The 25,544-nt window shown below is 43.0% G+C and overlaps 2 protein-coding genes and 1 long non-coding RNA gene across 4 annotated transcripts in view; 2 read left to right on the forward strand and 1 right to left on the reverse strand.

Moving 5' to 3' along the window:
* The first annotated feature begins 44 nt into the window (after positions 1-44).
* On the forward strand, positions 45-3,064 carry COMMD2 (COMM domain containing 2). Its single transcript, XM_015872168.2, has 5 exons — positions 45-177; positions 317-394; positions 679-761; positions 1,823-1,996; positions 2,473-3,064. The coding sequence occupies exons 1-5, from the start codon at positions 111-113 to the stop codon at positions 2,668-2,670; spliced, it is 600 nt and encodes a 199-aa protein (XP_015727654.1). The 5' UTR covers positions 45-110; the 3' UTR covers positions 2,671-3,064.
* Positions 3,065-3,139: 75 nt separating this feature from the next.
* Positions 3,140-10,095, reverse strand: LOC107318405. Of its 2 annotated transcripts, XR_001557341.2 has the most exons (4): positions 9,135-10,095; positions 8,288-8,389; positions 7,389-7,537; positions 3,140-3,233 (listed from the first exon to the last, which is right to left on the reverse strand). It is a non-coding gene; the product is annotated as an uncharacterized LOC107318405 (long non-coding RNA). The 2 variants fall into 2 exon arrangements; XR_001557340.2 differs by lacking the exon at positions 3,140-3,233 and having other exon boundaries at positions 4,833-7,537; positions 9,135-10,091.
* Positions 10,096-10,715: 620 nt separating this feature from the next.
* The window catches only part of WWTR1 (WW domain containing transcription regulator 1), a 38,989-nt gene continuing 24,160 nt past the window's right edge, over positions 10,716-25,544 (forward strand). Inside the window, exon 1 of the mRNA XM_015872127.2 lies at positions 10,716-11,255. Coding sequence (XP_015727613.1) covers positions 10,870-11,255 — 386 coding nt within the window. The 5' untranslated portion in view covers positions 10,716-10,869. The remainder of the gene's footprint in view (positions 11,256-25,544) is intronic.

A 25,544-nucleotide genomic window follows, 5' to 3' on the forward strand; every position in this document is an offset into this window, starting at 1 on the left:
CCCCATTGCTCCAGACACACGTCACTCAGACACGGGCACGTGACGCACCGGGCGGGGCAGCGCGCCGTGCCCTTCCGGCCCGCCCCGCCCGTCCCGGTGCGGTAGCCGCCATGTTGCTGGTGCTGTCGGAGGAGCAGAAGCGGCACCTGGGCGGCCTGTCCCGGCTGGGCAATGCAGGTCCGGGGGGCTCAGACCGTCCGGCGGGGCGCGGCTGGGGGCCGGGGGGATGCGCGTCGTTGGGCGGGACGGCAGCGGCGGGTGACGGCCGGGCCGACATGAGCCGCCATTACAGCGGAGCCGCTTCGTGTCGTTTCAGCCGTCGGGGAGCTGGGACACCTGGCCGTGCAGCTGCTGCGGCGCGGAGCCGCAAACAAGGCGTGCGAGGCGGCCGCCAGTAAGGAGCGGGATGGGACGGGATGGGACGGGACGGGATGGGATGGGATGGGACGGGATGGGACGGGATGGGATGGGACGGGACGGGATGGGATGGGGCGGGGGCCCTGCGGGCACTGCTGCACCGTTACCGCGCCGTTACCGTTTGCTCTCATCGCTGTTTGCAGCGTGTTCCACCTCCACTTTCTTTCCCTACGCGCTCCTCCAGCTTTGTGTCGATACCCGGCTGTGTGTCAGGGCTGCGGCAGCTCTGTAAGGACTAACAGCGATTCTGCTTTCTTTAAGGAAAACTGAGCGCTGGCGTTGACACGGTGCAGCGCGGGGTGGAGGCACTGATGTACCTGCTGACAGAAAGCGCCAAGCTCATGGTGAGAAACCTCCCGTGGTGAATGCAGGGATGTCTGCTGAGCAATTGGAGTTACAAAGTACTGATGGAAGGGGAAAAGTCCAAGTTTTGATGAGATGGATCTTTATCTATTTAAATGAAAACAGCGTATCTTGCAGTGTTCTTATTAAGATGCTGCTTCAGCATGGAGAACATTAGGATTTGTATGCAGTGTCCCTGATAGCAAAGCATAACGCTGACAGCGCATGGCAGAGTCACCCAGTACTTCAGCCTGTGTAATGAAGGGTGCTTCAGGATTAAGCTCTGTCCAAATAACACAACTTCAGCAGAGCTGTTTTCTTTCTGCACGTGCTGCTGACCCACAATACAAATTCCCTTTGTGTTGCCTGAGAGCGTTTTCAAATGCTGACATTGGAAATTCAGGGTGAGCGTGAGCAGATAGTAAAATAATTACAGCTGGATAATAACTCCATTGGATAGACTCCATTGGATAGACTGTTTGAACACTGGAGATACAGAAAAAGAATCCATAGACAAGTAATTCTAAGTTAAACTTAAGCAGATGCTGCTCTAAAGAGAAGGTAGAGAGAATGAACTAGTGCAGAATGTTGCCTTGAAGTAAGGTGCCTCAGCTGACAGATAAATTAAATCGCTACTTCAGCAGTGATGAACTGAGCTCCTCCAGCTCAGTGCAGCCAATTGATCTGGGAGGATCAGCCTCAGTGGACTGTTTTGTCTTGATAGTTTTGATAGGCTTTGAAGCTGTACCTGGTGCCTTACACATATAAGATATGCTGTCCATTTCAGAGTATTTGTAACTTGAGTATCAATACTACATACTGTTGCTAAGTTGATTGTCTGGAAATCTACTTAATTATTGCAAACGTCAGATGCTTTGTTTTGTTCTCAAATACTTGAAAATGTGCTGTTTATTCGTTTTCTTCCAGCTGTAAACTCATCTCCCTGTATTCCTGCAGTAAAGCAACTGCAATGCACAACATGTATGGTGTTGACTTTGCAGCTCTGTTGTTGAGAAGGATTATTGCATAGCTCTGTAGTAAGGCCTGAATTGTTAATTTCCAGATTTCTGAGATGGACTTCCAAGATTCCATTCATGTTTTGGGATTCTCAGATGAGCTGAACAAATTACTGCTTCAGCTTTACCTTGATAACAGGAAGGAGATCAGAAGCATTCTTGGTGAGCTGGCACCAAAGCTTCCCAGCTATCACAGCCTTGAATGGAGACTAGATGTGCAGGTAACTTCTGTTTTTTCTATTGGTACTCTGTATTTTGCATTATATTTTTAATAGCACAGGCAACTATAAAGATATGAGTTTACATTATTTCAAAATAATATAAATAGCAGTATTTTCATATGCTTCAAACAGACGTAGTTTTGTTATTATACTGAAGTAGTTGGAAGTTGAACAGCATATGTAATGGTGCAAAGTATTTGTTGCTTTATGAAAACTGAATTCATAGCTCCATTGTGCAATCAGTCTTTGCTTTCAGCTAATTTTCATAAATGTTTTGAATGCATTAATTAAAGTGGATAGGTGTTGCCTAATTATAGAAATAATTAATAGATTGTGTTTAATGTGAATGAATTTCTTTAAACAGGCCTGCAAGCAGGTCCTGGAAACTTTGTGAACTGTCGATGTAAAAGTTCTCAACTATCTTCCGTTGTTGCTGTTTGTTTCCCTATTTTGATTTCCTTTAAACCCTCGCGCAGCTTGCGAGCAGAAGTCTGAGGCAACAAATTAAGCCTGTGGTGACTATAAAGCTACACCTTAATGATAATGAAGATCGAACTACCCAAGTGTTACAAACTGACCCTTCCACCCTCCTCCATCTAATTCAGCAATTGGAACAAGCCTTGGGGGAAATGAAGACAAACCATTGTAAGAGAATAGCACGAAACATGAAATAGAAGTAATTCAAGACTGTCATCATGGTCGGCTCTCAATGTTCACTAACACGTGTCAACAAAAATAAGCATCTGGATCAGATGTAATGCTTTCCTGGGCCAGGATCTTGAGTCAGTAATTATAGGCTGAACATTTTCTGGTGCTAACTTTACACACCTGCCTGATACAAGATGGGTAATTGCTTTCACATTACTTACGTATGTAGAAAATCAGTGTGCTGTACTGAAGACTTCCTTTAGCTCTAAGTGAGTATGATTCTACTTTAAGAGCTTTTCTACATTCTACATAAGTAAAGCTGTCTCAATATTATAGGAGATTGTGCACGTTTTTATATTTATTAAGCAGATTTTTCTGTTTTTGCCTTGTTTTGAAATAAAAATACCTATTCAATACCTACGCTTGTGAGAATGATACTTTACAGAAATGTTTCTTCCATCGAGACTTCTGTAGGTGTAGAAATACAAATGTACCAGTGGGTCTGCTGCCTTCCTGTCCAAGGGATCCAGCCAGCTCAGGGGTAGGTGTTACACAGCGGCTGCTGTTCACTTCTCCCAACACCTGCTTCCTGTTAAGTGCATTGGAAATGTTTTCACAAAGCGACAATGTAGCACGTTATGAAAACTTAGTTCCCAGCTTTGTGGTGAGACCTGCAGGTGGCAAGAACTTCAATTTTAACAAGGCTGTCTGTAAGCCCCACTAGGCATTTCCACAGGTAGCAGTTCCTATAAAAGGTCTTGTGGCCTAAGTGTAAGTTAGTGTGCTGACTATTTCTACATGTAAAGGTGATCTGAGAAGTTGGAAAACTACTGGTTAGTAAGCCAGGCAAGAAAACAGCCAATTTCTGGTAAATCCGATCTTTGTGTTGTGATACAACAGCTTGGGTTGGGCTTCCCCCCCCTGCCCCCTCCCATTTGGAAATCATTCTTACAAAGGAAAGTCAAGCTAAGTACTGCACAGTAAATAAAGCCTTTCTGTATCTAAGAAAGCTGTCCTCTAAAGGTTATGCTAAAAGACGCTTTTCAGTTGTATTTATATGCAGTATTTCATAGCTCTTGTGACAGCAGTAAGTGGTTTTACCAATTAGTGTTTCACTGTCACTAGTGAGACTGCATGATAAATCCCTTGAGTTTTATTGGAGAGAATAAATAGACAAGAACCTCCACATTCAGATGATGGCAGTGATTTTTGTAGTGACACTATATTTCTGGACCAGCTGAGCTCACACATTCACAAATGCATTATTTTCTCTCTGTTTAGAACTTAGAAAAAGTACTACTTGCATGGTAAAAGTGCTTCAATCAATAAGCAACTACCACTTAACAAAAAAGGTCCATTTTCTCGAATTTGGAGTTGCTTATTCTGTGTTTAATTGTTTTACGTAGCATGTCTACAATGTGATTTCCTTCCCCACAGGTAATTCAGCAAAGCGTTTCAATTGCCTTTTGCATATGATTTTTTTTTTCCTTTTCCTTCCCATACAGCATGTGGTAATTAAATATGATCAAAAGTTACAACTTGGGATTTCTGATCTGTTGGGGTTGGTTGGTTTGTTTTGATGTAATTGGCCAATATTTTCAGGAAAAATACAAAACCGGTCTCTATGTAGATGGGTGTTTTTATTGTCTCTCTCCTCGCTACAGCCATAGTCTTTGGTCATGGCAGTAAAGACACAAGTTTTAGATACATGTCCCAGAAGCTTTTTATGTCCCCTTTCACTACTACTGTTACTACTTTTAACCCATCTTATTTTATAGGCTTTTTTCCCTTTTATTTCTACATAATCTAAGAAGAAAGTTAAATTTGAAGGCTTTTTATAATTACCTTTTGTAAATCTCGAATAAATTATTTTATTCATAGCAAAAAAACCCAAAAAACCGAAAAAAACAAAATGCAGATTACCTCTCAAGAGGTTACATCACTTTGGAGAAAGTGACTGACTGGATTTGTTCTGTAGGTGGTGTGTTCTAACCTTGAAGGACTTTACAAACATTAAATTCTGAGTCTCCTGTGAGGAAGCTGAGCGTGTTAATATTTCATCTTTAGAAGCCTTTTAAGTACAGAAGACATTACCTGTTAACCTTATTTCAGAACATTTTGAGTGGTTTTCTTAAGAAATAATTTCATCCCAAATAACTGCCCCTTCCTTGAGTGGATCCTTGGCATCTTTTTTTTTTTTTTGATAGACCACTAAATTCAGATGAACATCGTGTTGGTGCAGACTTCTGAGTGCACAAAAGAACTAAAAGTCCAAGCATTGGCAGCATAAGATAGGCAGTTCCCTGAAAAGCAGAGTTAGACTCAGCCCTCAGTTACGTGCTCTCACACAGATTTGTATGTGGGGAGAATGATGCATTGCAGGAATGTTTCTTCAGTCTATACTTGTGCGTATGTAGAAGTGCAGAAATACCAGGTTTAAACAGCAGAGGGCAGAAAGTTTAATTGTTTTTCATTCACTCTGGAGGAGGTTCACTGCAATCATTTTCAGTGTTTGTCCTTCATTAAAATTGTTGATGGTCTCAGGACTTCGCTTAAACTGTTTCACTTTGCATTTTCTGAATTCATGATCAATTTTAAACTAAAACAATAAAACTTTCAGTATTTCAAAGCAATGTAAAACACTGGTTGGCATCTTGTTTCCTTTGAACTTGCTAATCAATTTGTTAAAACATTTAGCAAAGAGCATTCAATTCTTTAAAGTCAGGATGATGTGTTCTGTTCAGTGTTGTAAATGTTTGTATTCGTTTAAGCACTGAGTAAATTCACAAAGCAGTGCTTTTCTTCCTCCTGTTGTTTATATCCTTTTCAATAGGATGTGTATGGCTGCAATCCATTTTATTAAATATACTGACCTGAGTTTTAATTGATTCCCCATCTCTAGGGCACATTTAGACTCCCTTACAAGTTTTATCTTCTCGTACTTCTGTCTGTCTCTATCAAACATTCCTGCAATCTTCTAATGTACTGAACTGAATATTCTTTCACCCGTCATCTGGCTTTCTGATTAATCTGATGTTTCTTGAATTCTATGGAGAAAACTGTTTTCATTGAAACAGGCATATGAAGTTAGTTCAGATTTATACACGCATATATATATATCAGTGTCTGAATTTTGGATTAGCCCTAAGATTCTTGTTCAACAGAAAATTCTTTGAACTCTTAGATTTCATCTTAGAATTATCTTTTGAATGTAATATTCAAATGTATTAGACCTAAGTGTATTGCTGTTGATGAAACGTTTATATGTATGAGTTCAAAGGTATGACTGTGATTCTGTTTTGGTTCCAGTTCATATAAGAACACCTATTTCCTATACCGTGACTTTGTAATGTAACAATGGATAGCGTATAGGAAAGGAAGTCCAAGATTAGGAATAGCCTGGTGAAACTCCATGAGTAAAACCATATTCTTCCTTAGTTATCTAGGCAAGGGGAAGGAAGTCTGCTGTCACTCCATGTTTGCTTTGTGGTCAGGGTCTGGTATATTGCAGCACAATTGTTTTCAATTCTCCTGCTTTTTTTTTTTTTTTTTTTTTTCCCTCAAGATAAATGTAAATTACCACAATTCCCACAAAAGTGATTTATTTTTTTTTCCTATTTAATTTAAGTACAAAGTGAGCTGTATTAGCAAACCTCAATTTCACCATCATTTTAAGCCACCTGAGACAAACTGATGATGGCATGCCTGTGTGCTTTCTGCCACTATCTTCTTGGGAATGGAGCAATGGAGCTGAAACACGCAGCTCTATCTCCAGTGTGGAGATAACATCTGATCAGAGTAACATCTGACAGAGCTAGACACTGCAGGTTTGTCCAGATCACTGGTGCAAACTGTTCAAGTGTTTGACTCACTTTGCATTGGTGTGAACGAGCAGTGTTTGCGTGTCCCATTCCCCTGGCTTTGCTGTAAGGGGGGCAACCTCTAAGACAGAAAAATTGGTACAACAGCTGTTTCTAAAATGAATGTGTGCAGTCATCTGTAGATGCTCACATAGCCTTCTTGCCACTGAAGTTACATCAGTTTACAAAATGACACAAACTGAGCTGATGTAAGTTCTTTTTTAGCTAGCAGACTGTGTCTACATTTGAAGTTTTACTGGCCTGGAGATGTTGGCTGGAGGGGGAGACGCTGACATAGCTGTTCTGGTGAAACTTGTTAAAATACAGCATGTCTGTGTATTATATAAACCACATCAAAGTTGGCTGCACAGGATATGCTTTGCATACATCCTGAGGTGCCAGCCAAAGTCTAAAAGCTGTTAGATACGTTAGAAATAAGTAGCTGTGAAATGCACGCAAATGAAAACAGAATCTTACGCGCTAATCCCTTCATTAAAAAAAACAAAATACATTTACATAAGCCTACCTTTGTTGCAAGAAGTCCCTTGAAAATTAGACTAATTTAGAACTACTACCAGGGGCGTAACACATAAAAATATGGGTATTAAACATTAAGCAGTTCTCACAAAAGCAAATATAAACTATTAATTAGCATGACAAACTGCATAATGTTTTGGAAGTGTAAATAGGTGCATTAAAACACGTGTACCTTTGCATAGTGAAACATTATGTACTGTGTTTACTATTACATTTTATTCCTTCTCCACTATTTATCTTGGAGAAATAAAAACTTTCATTTAACACATGGCTGTGCTTTCCTAAATTATATGTCAGCAAGTTGAAGCAGTCAATGACCACTGAAAGTCTCTTTGTACAGTACATACCAAAGCAGAAGGCAGGAAGTGTGAACGCTTTCCCTGGTTAGCAGTAAATGACTGATGCTCAGTTACACGGGAACCATGAGATTTTTCAAGGGAATCCTGAAATCTTTCTAATAGATATCACATGTGCATAGTCATCAGTGCCAGCTTTCCTGGGCAGAAAAAAAAAGTAAAATAAAATAAAAAATAAAAAAATCTAGATTGAAAATAACAACACGGCCGATGTTTAAACCAATAGGTACTCATTACCTAACCGTACATTTGGAAGTGCACCTATTTCTTCTGATTTGTTTATTGGCTTTGTACTTATGTATAGATAGAATCTGCCACTAGAAGATGTACTATAGGATATACCAAAAGTACTATACTGTTATAAATCCTCCAGTTGTGTAAGAAAATGTCTGTACAGTTCAAAAAACAGTTGAACAGCACACACAGTTGAGATAATGTTATGCTCTTATTTTTTACAGTGCGTGATACTGTGATTAGAATAAATAAGTAATGATAAGGAAGCTTTCTACATCATTTTTGTTCCTTTATCATTTAATCCCACACCCAGCAAAATGCCATTGTCTCCCAAGGACCTGAGTGTATTGAATCATTTCCTTTAAGTGCTGTTGGTCATATCCTATCTTTGTGCCAAAAGAAGGAAGTTACTTGTTTCTAAAATAAGAATAACAACAACAATGCTGCTAAGAGAAGTTGTACTTACGTTTTTAATAACTTTCGGACTAGTGGATGAAAATGCTTTAGCCAACACCACGTAGTACAATAGCAGCTAATCTTACTGTTCAGTAAAAAAAAATACAGCTGAAACACTACTAAATACTATCTTGCTAAAGGAGAAAGTTCCAGCGGTAATAAATACTGCTTAAGCTTAAAACAGATGGGTGTATGCTTACTCATGAGATGCAATCCTATCTTCTGGAAGTGCTCTAATTAACGTAGATGAGATGTCACCATGAGGAAAGTTGTCAGAGCGTTGCCTTGAACAGACATGTCATCTGGAAAGGAACATAATGGCAGACAGGTGGGTGTGCCTCTGCTCAAGGATACAGAGGCCTGGAGGAAGTGTAAAAGCCCTTGTAAAGGCTGTATGAAAAAACACTCGTGTACAGATCATTATCTGTACAACAGAGCGCACATATACACAGACAATCATCTAATATCCAAAGGTTTTAAATAAGGAAATTACAGGGGAAAAATCATATGGAATATCTGCCTAACTCTGGAGCAGGTGCTGCAATTATCACTGCCGTCTGAGCTAGTAAAAACACCAGCAAGTGGCCAGTAAGGAAGCGCCAGAGGAATGGTACAAAAGATAGCAGGGAAAATTGTCAGGGAAGGGAAGTGTGAACAAATCTTGGGAGTACTGGATTTCCTGACCAGAAATACAGCACATGTGGCAAAAAGTACAAGGAGAAGACCTGCCTGTTGATGAGATGTGAACAGGAAGTCTAAGGAAAAATAAATAAGTGAGAGAGGACATGTACCGGAGCAAGGGATTCAGGAAATGAAGAGCAACATGTGCTCCTGGGCACTGATCTCAGCCTAGATTTCATGTGCAGGCCTCAACCATGAACTCAGAATCTGCATTTCCCATATTCAGTGTGACACTGATCATGGGACAAAGACTGCTCAGAAGCAGTGCCCAAGTTCTTGGCTGGAGAAGCCACGTGAAGTTCAGAGCAGTGAATGCTTCTGAAGTCAAGAAACAGGAGATTAGTTCAGAAAAAAAGAATGACATACCTGAAAGCTTTCTCTTTGGTCACTGAAAAGGAGATGTTCTCACAAGTCGGGAGAGCTTAGAGACTGTCCGAGCTGCAGAAATAAAATGAAAAAAATGACTAAAATAAAGTTCTGTGTTAGTATAGCCAACACGGTATCTTTGTGCGTGCAGTCATACAGGCGCTGCTTCCTACTACAAAAAGCAACACTGACATGGGAACGCTTCTGTCATTATTCCTTATGGATGCAGTAGAGTTGAAGCAATTTTTTTCTCGTTATTATTCAAAAGCTGCTCCATATAAAGAAGAGGGGATTTTTGTTGTTGTTGTTTGGTTTTCTTGTTGGTTTATTTTAGAATTATGAGAATAAAATGACAGTGGAAGGCAAGATTCACATTTCCATTGCAGAAAGCCTCAGGAATGCATTGAATGCATTCTGATCACAGCTTGGGCTTCTGGTACATAGACTACCAGGCTGCAAAGAGGCAGCTGGAATGGAAGCAGCCTCACAGCTGTATCTGTAACATCACCAGAGAGTGAGTTCTGGGGATTTGCGACAGGACTCGGAATTACATCCCTACCGGCCAGCACAGGGATGAATCCTTTCTTAGGTATTCATAGGGTACAACACGTCCTCATTAACACTTCTCCCCCCACCAATTACATGGCCCCCTTGCCAAAGCATCACTAAATCACACTGTGAAGCTACTGCACTGTTCTATGCATCATTTTGCTTCCAGAATGGTGCCACGAGTTTCATGAACGACGGCTTAAACACAAAGCCCACGAGGCTGCCCAAGTCCTGTCCGCGCGTCACGAGTTCCACGCTCCGAGTTCCCGCAGCGCCGAGCAGCGCTCCGCCGTCACGGGCGGGCACAAGAAGGGCACACGGCCGGCTCCGAGCCCGGGCCAGTCCCGCAGCACCGCCCTCCTGAGGCCTCCGCACAGCACAGCACCGCACAGCACCGCACAGCACAGCACCGCACAGCACCGCACAGCACAGCACCGCACAGCACAGCACAGCACAGCACAGCACCGCACAGCACAGCACCGCACAGCACCGCACAGCACAGCACAGCACCGCACAGCACAGCACCGCACAGCACAGCACAGCACAGCACCGCACAGCACAGCACAGCACAGCACAGCACAGCACCAGCACACACCCACAGCACCGCACAGCACAGCACAGCACCGCACAGCACAGCACAGCACAGCACAGCACAGCACCGCACAGCACCGCACAGCACAGCACCGCACAGCAGCGCACAGCACAGCACAGCACAGCACCGCACAGCACAGCACCGCACAGCACAGCACAGCACCGCACAGCACAGCACAGCACCGCACAGCGCTCAGCAGCGCCGCATACACAGCCGGACTAAGAGCAGCCCGTCCCGCAGCGGTTCAGAGGATCCGAAGTTTCCGCGGCCGTTGCATAACCGCGGCGGGGCGGTGCGGGGCGGTGCGGGGCGGTGCGGGGCGGTGCGGGGCGGGGCAGTCCCGTCCTGTCCCGTCCTGTCCTCGCCCCGGGGTGGCTCGGCTCGGCCCGGGGGAGGCGCCGCGCTGCCCGTGTGCTGACCCGCCCTTCCCTGCTCCGGGCCGGGCCGTGGTTGGAGGGCGCAGAGGCGGCCGGACGGCGCTGCCCCGGGGCCGCCTGCCGTTCCGCGCGGCGCGTCCCCAAGGCGGCGGTGCCGGCCCCGTCCCCGTCCGTGCCCTGCCGTCTCCTGCCCTCCGCCGGGGCTGACCGGGGGAACATGAACCCCGCGGCCCCGCCGCCGGGGCAGCAGGTGATCCATGTCACGCAGGACCTGGACACGGAGCTCGAGGCGCTGTTCAACGCGGTCATGAACCCCCGGCCTAGCTCCTGGCGGAAGAAAATCCTGCCCGAGTCCTTCTTCAAGGAGCCCGACTCGGGCTCGCACTCCCGGCAGTCCAGCACGGACTCGGGCGCTCCCCCGCCGCGGCCCGTCGCGGCGCAGCACGTCCGCTCGCACTCTTCCCCCGCGTCGCTCGTGGGCTCGGCCGCCGCGCCTCAGCACGGGCACCTCCGGCAGCGCTCCTACGACGTGACGGACGAGCTGCCGCTGCCGCCCGGCTGGGAGATGGCGCTCACGCACACGGGACAGCGCTACTTCCTCAAGTGAGCGAGCGCGGCGCCGGGCGGGTCGGGCGCGGGCAGCGGGGGCTGAGCTGGGTGCGACGGGGGACGGAGGGGCCCGGGGCGGCGGCGGGACGGGGCACGGCGGGGTTTGGGCCGAGGAGTCGCCGCCCGCCCGAGCAGTTCCCGGCTTCTAGTGCCGTCCCGCCGCTGCCGCTGCCCGCTCGGGGTCCCAGCACGAACGTTCGCGATCCGAGCTCAGCGCCGCGTGGTGACGAGCTGTGCGGGGTGGGCGCGGGGCTCCCCTGCTTTGGGGATGTGCTGGGACGGGTGTGACAGCCGCGCTGCCGGTCCGCTGTGAACAAAGTGTGTTCGTGACGTTTGGAATTTGGTTCAGAGCAGCTTAATAGGGCTGGGAACAGGCTGTAGTTGTAATATGTGCTAAGGCAGCGGCACCTTGTTGCGGTGGGTTCTGTACCTCTGCTCCGGATTCACTGTAGATGAAGTGGCACTGTGGTAACCTGGCAAAGGCATCGCTGCAGAATGTTTAATGGCTTGAGCTCGAAGTGAGCGCTAAAGGCCGCCTGGTCTCACTCCACTGCAATACAGGGACAGCCACAGCTCCATCAGCTGCTCAGAGCCCCATCCAGGCTGACCTGGAGCTGCTGCAGGGATGGGGCACCCGCTGCCTCTTTGGGCAACCTGTGCCAGTCCCTCACCACTCTTATTGTAAGAACTTTTTTTCTTATATCCAGTCTAAATCTCCCCTCTTTTAACCTGAAACCATTTCCCCATGTCTTGACACAACAGGTCCTGCTAGTGAGTCTGTCCCCTTCTGTCTTGCAGCCCCTTTAGGTACTGGCAGACTGCTCTCAGATCTCCCTGAGCTTTCCCCAGGCTGAACGGCCCCAGCTCTCAGCCTGTCCAGGCAGGGAGAATGTTCCAGCCCTTGGATCACCCCTTGCCCTGCTCTGAGCACACTCCAGCAGGTCCATCTCTCCCCTGTGCTGAGGACTCCACATCTGAATGCAGTGCTCCAAGTGTTTTCTAATGGAATAAATAGTGGAGTTGGGCTATGGGATTGCCCACCTATTTTCTGTCAGAATAGACACATCTTGAGCTCGTGTGAGACTGTGTGTCTGTGTGTATTCAGCCATACCAAGCACATGGTAGGACTTGAGAAAGGCAGGGAATGTTCTTTTCCGGTAAAAGTAACTAAATACACATTTGTATGATTCTATAATGATTTCTTTTCTTTGTGGCTTTGGAATCTCCAGAGATCCCAGTCCTTGAATTCCTTTTTACAGTCTGGGTTGTGCTTGTCACCATCAGACCAAAGAGTGGAAATACATTTCTTTTTGCCATTCTGTATGTCAGTGTGTGGGAGTGCTCACAAGGGCCCAGATTTGTGTCTGCTAATCTGGTTTATCACCTCACTGAGACGTTACCACTGCACTTTGCATGCATTTTTCTCAGTAGAGCAGTACAGAGGAAGGGGAGCTTATGGATAGCAACACTGTGGCAGATTGTTCCTGAATAAATACTTTATATACATTCTTGCTAGGGCTTGGCAAGCAAGTGTTCACACTCCAGCTATAGATCACATAACATAATCTTTGTCTGCCATTTGGCTCTGACTGATATCAAAATGTGCTCACACGGTTTCACCTTCGCCTGTCCCGCATTTCTGACATAGACACACAATGTTCCAAGACGCTGAATTGTTGTTGGGTCTAAAAAATGGTGGGTCCTGTATTTAAAAAAGCTGTGGATAAAACCCCACCGCATCTTTCATGTTTTCCCAAGTTGTATCAACAGTAATGCTCTGATTAACAACATCCTTTTAATATCAGGCCAATTTTTCATTGTGTTAGTAATTTGTTACTTACGTTAGTCTGTGTGTTGTTTCTCAGTGAGCCCTTTGCCCATTTCCAGAAAAACTCATTGGAAAATCTTTTTTTTAAATTTTTTTTTTAATTTTTTTTTTTTTTTTAAAGAGTTCAGTGCTTCTGGCTGCAGTGCCTAACTATAAATCAATCCTGGTTGAACCACAGTATTTTGCAAGCTATATCATTTTATTTATTTTTTTTTAAGGTGAAAATAGCATTTTCTGCAAAAATTTAAAGTTGTTTATGGAAAGTCACATTTAAAGCTATGCAATATTATGTAGGATTCAAGTTAGATCATGCATTTAAAATCCTGTTTGGTCAAACCAAGCCCACTAGGTTACATTTACCACAGACAGTAAATTCAGGGGATGTCTGTCAAAAAACTGCTGTTTCTTTCCAGCCTGATGATAAAAATTTGGTAACATTCATTAGCAAAAGAAAATTGAGGAGAAAATGGAGAGCGTGTGGCTGAACTGTGTCCTGCTAAAGCCCCTGTGCTCTGCACAGTGTGCCACTTCTTTCATTTAAATGTATATTCCGCAGTTGGGTGGAAGTTGCAGTGGCCTCTCAGTTCGCAGTGATCCTGGTTAGCGCTGCTGACCAGGAAGCAGCTCCGGCTCGCAGCACACACACTCGTGCATGTCAGTTCCTGCAGAAGTTTTCTGGCTGGGGCTTGAAGAAACATAAGTAGCCTGGGGACCACTCCACCCTGTAATTAAATACCAAACCGCAGAAGTGGGGGATGGAAGACAGAGTAATAAACACACACTCACAGCAACGTTATCTAAAGCATTTTTCCCCGTGTGCATGTGGGGAAAAAATTTAAGTGTGATTTGTTTGTGATAAAAGGATTTCTGGAAAGACAGGCCAACTGCCTCGTGTAGCTCTTGTGCTGGTAAGTGGGAATGTCTATTGCTTATCGATCCACATGCAGAGCTGTGTACACATATTCAGTGAAAAGAATTTTTCAAGTATTATTTCCAGCAGTTTGTTTTTAGGCAGTACAGCTTCATATTATAAACAGAAATGAAGCTTTTAATGTTTTCCCCATGTTTGTAGAGTGCTTTGTGATCAGAGTGTGATTTCATTCCAGAAGGTAAACAGTGCAGTGCTTACACTGAACAGATTTGTTAAACTTGTTGCTACTTCAATCTTTTATGTGCTTGTTGGTTTCTTTTTAATAGCATAGTGAACATTTGCCATACCGGGACATATTTGCCAATAAAATCCTGGTCAAGGGCAGAGCAGGCTAATTGCTTTCAGTCTGTGATCTGCTGGAGATGTTCGAGCTTTTCCTCCTGGTTTCTGTTGGTTGAAAAGCTTTACTTAATGCACGGACAGTTTTATGTTGCTGAGCAGGTTCAGCAGAACTTTGAGACAGAAACAAATAGTACAGATGCAATGAGAATACTTTTTTTTCAACAACAAAACTAGTAATATTGAAGCAGTTAAAGTGCTCGAGTGATTTCCAAATCCAAGCTTTCTGTGAGGGCAGTTTCTGTTAGCTTTGCAGGGGCTGTAATGTTTGATGCCAGCACTGGGTGCTGTGCGGCACTCCAGGCAGAGGCGCCTTTCTGGCTCGGGAATGCAGTCATACAGCTGGAAGTGGGAGAGATGAAGGGCAGCGCATAAGGAAGCTCTGTAGAGTTCTGCTGAAAGTGTCCAAAATTTGACACCCTCATCTATTCATATAGATGACACTTTCACAGTATTGATCTTCGTTTGCAACCAGACAGTGCTGGGCACGATGTACACTTCGTAAGGTGGCTCACACCAGTGCATCTTCTCTTGGTCCTTGTGGAAAGATTGTGCCTAGCGAGAGGCCGTACATCCTTGCTGTTTTTGGTGTGGTGTGTTAGAGAGAGGCACTTAGTGCAGAACAGGGCTTTTGGAGCATTTCACATACACCGTAGGGGTTTGTGTTTTTCCCTCATACCCAGTGGTTGATCAGATGTGACTTAGTGGTCCCTTTGTGCTTGCATTGCTGCCCCTGGCTGTGTTCTTTTGTTCAAAAGAAATGATGCTGTGCAAGACTGCTCTGAAGTGCAGTACTGCAAGTGATGTCTGTCTGAAATTGATGCACCTTCCAACTTATTTTAAAGAGTTCTGAACAGGTAGGAAAGCTGTGATACAATATGCAAGTTTGCTCAGTAGGAATTCAGATATAGCTCACCTTTGTGTTTCGTATTAGAGATGCTTTGGGACATGCACACCAAAACTAAATTTGCAAGCTGTGTTTGGCAGCGTCAGAGTGCTACCTGTCTGTTTTGTTAGCTGGTCAAATTCTGTTTTCCTGATGTCGTTACAAAGCCAGAGAACTTCCTTAACTTCAGTGTGGCTGAGAATTGCATTTTATTTCCCTGTGTGTACGGAGTGTGATGTGCAGAGTAATTTTGACCTCTCAGTGTTGAGGTTAGGCCAGACCTCACTCTTGGCAAAGGTCGAGTATTTGGGCTTTGTCTAGAGGAGCTCTAATGCCACCAAATAAGTTATCAAAAAATCTAAGAATCTGCAAGCCACGTTTTCCCTCTAAATTTGGTAGTAAGAATGACTGCAGAGTTTCCAAAGAAAGTTAATAATCATACATTTTCTAATCTAAGGTAGCGTCTTCTCATGATCAGTAGTTTGTTTTCTCAAAATCTAGAACAGTGTGAGCTGTGGTGCTTAATACTCAGTGGTTAGCACGATGGTTACAATGTGTTGTTTAATAGAGGGATAGTGGAGGCAGATCTGGAATAGAATTGTTTTGAGGACACATTCAATTTGCAGGAAGTGATGCAGTTCCTTGATTTTCTGTGTTAGGATATGAGCTACATTTTCACTGAACTGTAAAGGGTCAGTGAAGAAAACTCAGCACAGGGCTGTGTTTACACTGGAAGTGTTGCCAAGAAGAGTTTCTTCTGAAGAAATATATAAGAAGCTTGTGAATGTATGTCTAAACACAAAAGTTGGATTAAATTTAGGTGTGTGCACTCCTAAGTGATCTAGGAAATCAATGCAAACCCTTCTATAAACAATATTTTCTTGATGTAAGAATGACCAGTTGTTTTTACAATTCCTGTGTGCTACAGATGGTCTGCCCTGGTCATCATAGAATGACTTGGGTTGAAAGGGACCCCAAAGATGATGAAGCTCCAACCCCTCTGCTGCAGGCAGGGCCACCAACCTCCAGATCTGGTACTAGACCATCCAACCTGGCCTTGAACACCTCCAGGCATGGAGCATCCACTGCCTGTCTGGGCAGCCTGATCCAACACCTCATTATACTCTGTGAAGAACTTCTCCTCAGCTTCTAATCTGAACCTTCTGTTCTTGAGCATAAAACCATTCTCTCCTGTCCTCTTACTGTCTACCTGAGTAAAAAGTTGATTCCCCTCCTGTTTAAATACTGGAAATCCATGCAGCCATCTCTTCTCCAGTCTGAACAACTACTCCATTTGTAAGTAGGGGATAGGATGCAGGGACATCTGCTTTTTAACCTGATGGACCACATACACACCAGGAGGCTTTGCTGCTCAGAGTCTGCCCGGGCCCTTCAGCCTTCAGTGCTCTCTCTTAAAGCTTGATGGAGCTGGTGGTGAAGCTTTGGCTTGCTTCCTGTTTGGGTGCTCTGGGTGAAGGTGAAAACCTGCTTTTTTCACTTGCTCCACTTGATTTTACCCTCCTTCTCTATATGTGGAGATTTTCACAGGACAAGAGCTCCTCTGTGATGGAGCATGTTTCATGCCCTGGGGCCTAGCGTGACTAGCAGATACAGATTGTATGGAAGCAATTAAATCTGAAAGAAATGTAACGTGGGCTGAATTTCAACACACAGACTTGTGGCATTTCCCCCCTTGTATTTAGAAAGGGAGAGGGAGAGAAGTGGGTGCAATGCCGGGGTGGGGGTGGATCGTGTTGCATTTGTCAGAGTCAGAATCCAGGCATGTTGTTAATGCTGGTGCCTGTGACTGCTGCATGAACTCTGGTAACGTAAAGCTCAGGGACATCGCGCTGTGTTACAGTATCCTCTGTTCCCTGCCTGTGAGCATCCTCTGGGTGGATGCAACTGAAGCTACTGTGAGGAGACAGAGCTGTGCTTGTTAAAGAGCTGGACAGAATGTGAGTGAAGTTTATTAGGTTTACAGACCATGTTTCTAAAGGTCTTTTTTTTTTTTTTTTTTTAATTGCCTGGAAAGTAATTTGGGGGTTGTGATTTTGATGGCTCTGTTTTTGAAGGGAGAAAGACTTTGGATTGTCTGCTTGGCTGGACAGCTGGGACCAAAGTAGCCCCTCAGCTCAGCATCTGGCCCTCATGACTACTGCTGCAGCCTGTGGGCAGCACACAGAGCAGGGCTGCCCCACGGGCTCCTCAGAGCAGCTTTTCATCTGTACATGGGCTCAGCCTGTGCTGTGTGGCCATTGCTGCACGGCTTCGTGGGGAGTGTAGTGAAAGGTCAATGTTTCTGAGCATACCAGAGCAGAATTTAGTGTGGGAGTTCTTCACAAAAGGTTTTTATGTCACATTTAGTTTTGTGACTATATTTTCCTAATTGCTTTTGATATTCTACTCATTCTACTGTATATATTCAAATGGCAGTGTAACTTCTTTTGCCTTTAGAGGTGAAGAATTTTTTGCAAATGTGTGTGGCTTGATTTCACACACGTCAAAAATGAGGATTTGATGTGAAGTTCCTGTGAGAGCTGTGGATTGAACATGCACTGGTTGATGTATGTGGATGCTCCAGGTGTGGAGCTGTGGCTGCCAGTGCCCTGGTGCTGCTCTGGGGGCAGTGCCCATCCATTGGGTGGCTTCTCACAGGGAGATGTTTCTCACCCCTAATGTCATCCAAACGTTAGATCATAACTGTAGAGAAAATTCCTTTTTCCTGAGAGGTGACAGAGGGTTCTGCTTCTTCATTCCTGTTTTCTGGAGACATTTTGATTTAACCTGCTGCTGAAAGACATTATAATAGTGGAGAATCAATGAAATTGTGCCGCTGCTCTGGTCGCCATAAGGCTGGATGATGGGAGAGGTTTTCTGGTGAGATTTTAAGGTAGTGTTTTAGATACTGACAGAAGGAAAATGTTTGCTTTGAGTCAAAGCTGTGGCAGCCATTGAAATGGTAATCAGGAAGTGAATTTTTACATAAATCACAATAAAAACAACAACAACAGCAAACAATCAAAAAACAGAAAATGGGCCATACATATGTGCTGTATGTCCCATGTCAAAATTCAGTTGTACTTCAAGAAAAATGCTCTCTAGTCCTAACCATGTTGCAGCTGGTAGCAGCTGAAGTGCAACGAACAGTGCAGGATGACTGTGCTTACCTCTCACTCATTACTGCAAATCATGAAAGTACCAACAAGTTATTACATCTTACCAGTTAAATTTTAAAATAGCACTGCTTTATTCCTCTCCTTGGAGTGCCAATAAAACCTCACAAATCTTCATTAAGATGACAGAGCTCCTTGCAGGCCATTGTCTTTACTTGCATTCTCACAGTGTGTCTTCTGACTCTTGGTAGTGAGCTTGTAGTTTTTAACTGAGCAGTGCGCTCCACTGTGAATGAGTGGAATGCAGCTATCCTGGTAAGTGTCTGGTATTTCTGTATGTTATTATCAGCTCAAGGGAAGTCTTGCTTCTCCATATGTATACTCAAACTTTGGAAAGGTAGGTTTACTTTTGAGCAGAGTGCGTTTCATCAGAGTGTTCCCACAGTGTCAGAATTGACAGCAGCTCCCTTCCTTCAGCAAAATCTTAGTTAAAATTTTAAACTGCTCGGGTTATGTACAGCCAGCAGAGCTGTCACCTTTCCTCAGCTGAGGTCAACTATCAGCTAGCAGACATTGTTTCTTTATTTTGGAGTGGTTTTGTCTGGGCAAAGATTTGGTCTTTTAACCAGATCCTGTTTTTCATCTGTTTTTGATGGCAACTGGCTTAATTTCCCATCCATTTGCAAACAGTGACTGTCTGGCAGGATTTCCTGGATACACGGTGGTTTCAGATTATAAAAGGCAAACTTTCTGAACTCTAGTGATTAATGTGGCTATTTGTATGGACTTCTCTTCCATGGGAGCCAATCAGTTCATCCTATGGAAGGTGGAAATAAGACCCCAGAACAATTCATCTGCCAGCTAATGACCTCTATCTTGAATCATGAAGAAAAAAATGTTTGAAGTAGGACAGCTTTGTGTACTGAAATTTTCTGAAGTGCAAAAAACCAGTATTTTGGAAATCCACAATTTGTAACAAGTTCACCCAAAAGCCCATTGATTTATACCCCAATCAATTCTTATATAGTGGGATGAGGTACTGAGAACCCGTGGGTCAGGAGTTATGTGAGCTGAACACAACGGGTAATAGGAGCTGACTGCAAAAAGTATCATTTATATATTAAACCTTCTTTTATATTCCAAAGTGTCCTGGAAAATTAAAAGCAGGGATGTAGTAAAAACACGTAAGTCTGCAGATGCTACAGGAAACATTCAGTTTTTCATTTGTTTCTTGTTAGTTCATCCCCTAGAAGCAGTGTGATTTTTTTCCTGAATATATATGTCTGGTAGGAGATGAACCCTTTGAAACTTTCCCATGTTCTGTGGGAATTTTCTAGATGGTTAACTATGAAAGTGTGAAGTTGTTGATGTTGATGACAGTGAGGCAAAGGCCACCAAGACTGCAGGTGTGTCTGCAGTGAAGTTGGGAGTAGAAACTGCAGCTGAAAACCTTTTGTAGAAGTGTACTCAAATGTATCACAGTGATCTGAAGCGCTTGGTAATTCTTCAGATCACAAAGAAAGAGGAGCCCACCATGGTTAGTTAAAAAGCAAAATATGAGATTATAGATATGACAGTAGGTTCAACCCATGAATTCCTTTATCTCATATACACCAGTGTTGGAAAAAAAATCCATTTTTAATGCACATGCAAAGTGTACATTGCTTGGGAGACGTTAATGGTGATTTTCTAACAGACTCAGAATGCAGAACTTGAAATAATAGTTTAGACTGCAGGGAACCCTCAGACAAAATTCTGCAAAGTCATCCACTTCTCTGCCTCTGGATTATACAGTGGGATGCAACCTTACAGGAGAATTTTTCTGATGTCCAACTTTGTTTTTGGATGTTTGTATTAATTATCTGTTCTTGCATGAAGACATTTTTGATCCTTTATGAAGAGGAGTGTTCTTTGTTGGTGGTCAGCTTTGTTTTGGTTTTTACTAGAATGTAGAATATGTTAAAATATTATTGGTTTTCCTGGAAATGCCAGCTTGGTAGTAAAAGAATATTTAGGAGATGAACTGGTTCTCCTTTCTTGTTACAAGGAGTGTTACATTTTGTTTATGTATGGTCTGATTGCTCACAAATCTGTTAGATTCTGACAGGGCTTTTCTGCTGGTGAAAAAAGAGTTGGAATCACAGAAGATAGATACAGCTGCCAGATCAAGTAGAGGACAATTAATTATTTTCATTCTACCGACTACTTAACAGCTTCAGTAACTTCATGAATCTGAAAATGTCTCGTGTATCTCTCAAGGGAGTATTTCGTTTCAGATTACTATTTATTTCTCCAAATAAAATAAGTGTGCTTTTAACTAGGGTCATTAATTTGTATCCTTAAATATAAATGATACGGACATCTACCAAACAAATGCGTTAACAACATTGTATGTTGCATACATTAAACAATTCCATTACAATGTTGTATATAATAGTTTCATTCAGTGCTCTTTTCCCTTTTTCTCAAGAATAGGAATTTCATCCAAATCCTAAAGGTTAAGTTGTCAATAGAACTCAAAGGGAGTTTTTTTTCCATTTGTATAACTAGTTCAATGTTTTTTAAGTCTGCAGCATATGCTAAGAATAGGATCAGTCAGTTATGGGGAAGCTTAGTAAGACATTCTTAAGGTTCTCTTCAAGGTAGCGAGTAATCTTGAAACTAATTCAGGAAAAGAGTAACTATTTCACTAAAGAAGTTATTTTAATTAGTACTGAGCGCGGGTAGTAAGTATTCAAATACTTACGTGATGTTCCAGCTTCAAGATCAGAAATGACAATGAACATGCAATAGGAAAACAAAGTCCTCAATGCCATCAGTTTAGTAACTGCGTTGTGTCTGCTTGTTAAAGCTTAGTGAGATCTGCATAAACCATCACTGCAAGCTGAAGTGATATAGGCAATTGCATGTGATTGTAGATGGTTTTTGTTTTCTTTTGTAGAAAATAAAAGTACAAAGTATTATGGTTGATTCTAATTTATCTTTCCAGCTATGCCCTCCTCTTCCAGAAATCACTTAAACCACAGCTGAATTTGAAATAGACTGAACATAACCCATCCATTTCCCAGTTCAAGCTGTTCTGGCTGCAGGCTGCTGCTGACAGGAGTAGTCTGGCCCTGCCTCACATTCCCTGCTGCACTGAGCCTTTTTCTCTACTTTATTTTAACTTACAGTCATGGGACTCTGGGGCCCATCCGATCAACCTTTACATCTAGCTGAAAAGTCATTAGCAGGGTTTGTTTCCAGGCTCAGCACACTGACAGAAGAGTTCATTCGCTTGACCTTGCCACACATGGTCATTAGGCCTCACACAAAGGGAATGCTGAGAGGGGTCCTGGATCCGAGGGCTGGGTAGGTTACCTGTTAGTAGTACATGACCAGAATTTATCTTCTACTACTAGATCCTTTGTGCTACTCTTCGCTGAAATTGGTTTTAGCAGGTATTGCACTGCAGCACTATGAGCAGGCTCACTTAAAAGACCAGGATGGTGATGATCAAGGCCATTATTTTTAACATTTCAGAACCTATCATTTTGTTTACAAGTATGTCTGCTACATCATGCAGTGCCAAAGCACTTCTGGTGGACTCTTATTTGAGACTAAGCTTCCTGTTTGCACCCCCCACCCCTCCCTTTCTTTTTGTTTTTTAATTTTACTTTATTTTTTTATTACAAAGGACAGAGAGCAGTTGGGCAATGATTTGGCTCTGCCTGCAGAGATGTAAACAGATTTCCCAATGTTTGATAACGATGGTGCAGCCGGAAGTGGATGACTGGATGGTCTCCAATGCAATCTGAGCTGTCATCCTGCTGGGAGCAGTTAATGAGTCAGAACATATGGGTTGTTCATGTTGATGAGTCATCAGCTTCCCACTTGCCCTGAAGCAGCTTTACTTTGATGTGGCTCAGTCACAAAATCCACTCTTAGTCCCTTTGTCAAAGGCCCAATAAAAGGCTCCACACAAGTTCTACACAGTTAGCTTAACTCTGAGCTTGTGTTGTTTCAGTTCAGAGCACACTTGCAAGATAAACTATTTCTCATCAGTTCTTTCTCCTTAATTACCCTTAAACTTCTTTTCAGAGAAGTAGGTCTGAGTTTTTTAACACTGGAAAAAAAAAAAAAAAAAAAAAAAAAAGATCCTAAAATAGAAACCATAGAAGCACATTTGTTGTTGGAGTTAGTACAAGCTGAAAAAGAATGAATATACTTCATGCTGCTGCTTGCTAATTTGAACTGAGCTGTTTTGGCAAAGTTGCAGTGGAAGTTGGTGATCAGAGCCTAGCAGTGAAAAAATGTAGTATGGAGCAGGAGCTCAAGTCGTGGAAAACACAGGTTTCAAAGCAGGAGGAAGCAGACACCCAAACAGGAAGCACTAAACAGAACTTTAGATATGACAAGTGGAAGAGACTCTCTAAGTCCTAATAAAACACTGAGTTACTGAAATCTGGAGCATTGTGTTACTTTTTTTTCTGATGAGGGGCCACCTTTGGGATACAATTCACTGCTTGCTGAGCTTGTGCATCGTAAGAGATGCACAAAGATGTTATTGTAGAATTTATTATTTAAGACATACTTAGTTTATCTTTCTGTATAGGTGCTGTTACACCAGGATTAAATATGTAAAACAGTTTATAACGTTATTCCATATGTAAAACTGTGAGAACTAACATACAGCCAAGACCTTAGAGGATACTGTGGCCAGAGATTTAACTCACCTATAACTAATTCTCTCAATGACACTGGAAGTTCTCAAATGTGTAGTGCTTGGATTTCAGGAGAGGTAAAACTTGCTGTTTCCAGGCCTGTCATCCCTGTAGTGCATTTTAAGAATGAAGACAAGATTTCTAGTACATATTATTTTTCCCTGTCTATAGCTTTGTTTTCTGGCTCATTTTTATAGGCTACGTGATAAATGCCAAGAAAAAAAAATCCTTCTGAGATGAACACTTCTAGAAATGATAAGTTGATGGATTGATTCAATCCCAGGTAATGCTATTGAGTTGTTTTCTCCTCAGTATTTTTCGTGTGTAGGTACATATTACAGACCTGAATAATTTCAATGGTCTTCATCAGAATGAAGTCTCACATAGTCCATGCACTTCATTGAAAGCGCAAGACTTAAAAAGTCATAGTTATTGTAACAGGCTGCCAGCTGCAACCAGGCACTCCCAGTGCTCTGTCTTACATATCCACTATGCTGTGAAGCTGTGCAAAGTTAGGAGTGTGACTCACCTTCCATTGATATTTGTGGCAAAACTTACGGTGACGCTGGGTTTTCAGGATCAAGGCCTAAATAAGGATTTCCATCTTTTGATCAGTGTCAAAAATGTAAGAATAGCGTCTTTCAGTTCTTGAATGTATCTAAATATACAGTGTATAGCAAAAAAAAAAGAAGCACTGAACCAGGCAGTGTGTGCTCCAGTGCTCCACAGGCTTCAGCTGCATGGATTTCCTGGTCGTCTGAGCACACTGGAGATGCTTCTTAACTTCGATTTTGTCCAGGAGATAAAGGCCCTTTCTCTTGGATGCATCCCTGGATGCGGTATTTCAGAGCCTCCTGAAAGCTCATGAGGGTGGAGAAGTGTAGCTACCAGGGTGCAGTTCTTCATTCAGCAGGAGATAGAGCAGGAGCACAACGCGAGTATGTTTAAGTTGTCATCGCTTATCTTTGGGATACCGGATAGCCTTGATTCCTTTCCTTCCTCAGCGTGTGCTGCGTATGTGACTCTGCATGCTCTTTCCTGAACCAGAATATGAGCAATCATGTTTTGTTGTCTTAATGCCCATGAAGAGTAAGAATGTTACTGAAGAAAGGAACTTTGATAACAGGGGAGTTCTAGAATTGGCCATTTCAGTATTCTGGTGTGGCTTTAAGAGCACTTCCTGCCACTGCTTATTGTATGTGGTTGGTGGGTCTAGTTAAAGGCTGCAGGCTTGGAGTTAGGCTGAGGAATACATTCAAACAAGTTAGAGATTGCTTAGTACAACTGACTTCATAAATCCCTTAACTTGTGCTTCAGGTTTTGCTAACAAGAGTTGATGTTTTCATTTTCTCATGATGAAACTAACAGGAAAAGAAAAAAAAACAAAAACAAAACAACAACAACTTAATTTGAACATTTTACAGTGTTTACATATAAAAAATGCTGGGAAGAGGTAAATCTGTTTTGATACAAACTACAAGGATGCAGTAATTACTTAATTGCTAGTGCTTGTGTTTAAAAGCATGTTTTGCTGTTTGGGAATGATTAGGGAATTCCAAAATCCATCACTTTGATTAAGTATAGCTTCTTTATTTGAATTAAAATGCCAGAGAAACAGAACAATGGAGTGTTAAATAAAGATGCTTTTCAGTTCACTTAGGTATAATTGGAATTTATGGAAAACAATGTCCAATTTATTGCTATACCTGCATCTTTTCTTCAGAATGTCACTTCTTTCAGAAGAAAGAACATTTAACTGGGCTGGATACAAGAATTCTTGTACTTGAAAAATAATACAAAAATAAAAAGAAGAAAAGCCTCAAATGTGCTTAAGTTTTACAGTGAGAGAAGAATAAAATCATTCAGCGCTAGCAAGAAAAAAATGGTGGATGACTTCCTTGTTAATAGTCGTGATTACATACAGTAAATATGCTCAGAGCTTTGATGAAAGAAAGTGACTCAGCTGCTTAGAGGCAGAGTTGTAGACGAGCGTGAAGTGAAAGTGTGATCTTCGGTTGCAGCATTGGAACAGTACGTAACATGTAAAGTATTAGGAGAAGGATATGGGCACAGACTGCTTGGAGGCAGTGCAGCTTTTTTCTGTTATTTAAAAATTTGTTCTGATTTTTTTTTTTCCCTTTAGTGTGGGTGTGTTTGTTTTTCCTGCTTGTAATTCACATTATTTTGGTAACATCAGAGATAGTAAACAGTTTGGACATGGTAAGGTGGCAGTAAATGTAAACTCGCTTGTTAAATTCTGATGGCTGACAGTGAAGTCTGAAGTTGTGGTCACAGCCTTAATGACAATGCAACCATAGGTCAAAGAAGCCAGGAGAAGTTTTGAGACTGGGATCAGTAAAAGGCACATTAGGCTTTGCTTTCACGAAAGGTGAATCGGAATAGTTTTCCAGGCACAGAGCTTTTCGGAGTTTTATCCTCCTTTATATGTTCTACTTAAAGGCATTCCTCCTTAAATTGGC

Source organism: Coturnix japonica, chromosome 9, assembly GCF_001577835.2.
Source record: "Coturnix japonica isolate 7356 chromosome 9, Coturnix japonica 2.1, whole genome shotgun sequence".
Taxonomy (NCBI): Eukaryota; Metazoa; Chordata; class Aves; order Galliformes; family Phasianidae; genus Coturnix; species Coturnix japonica.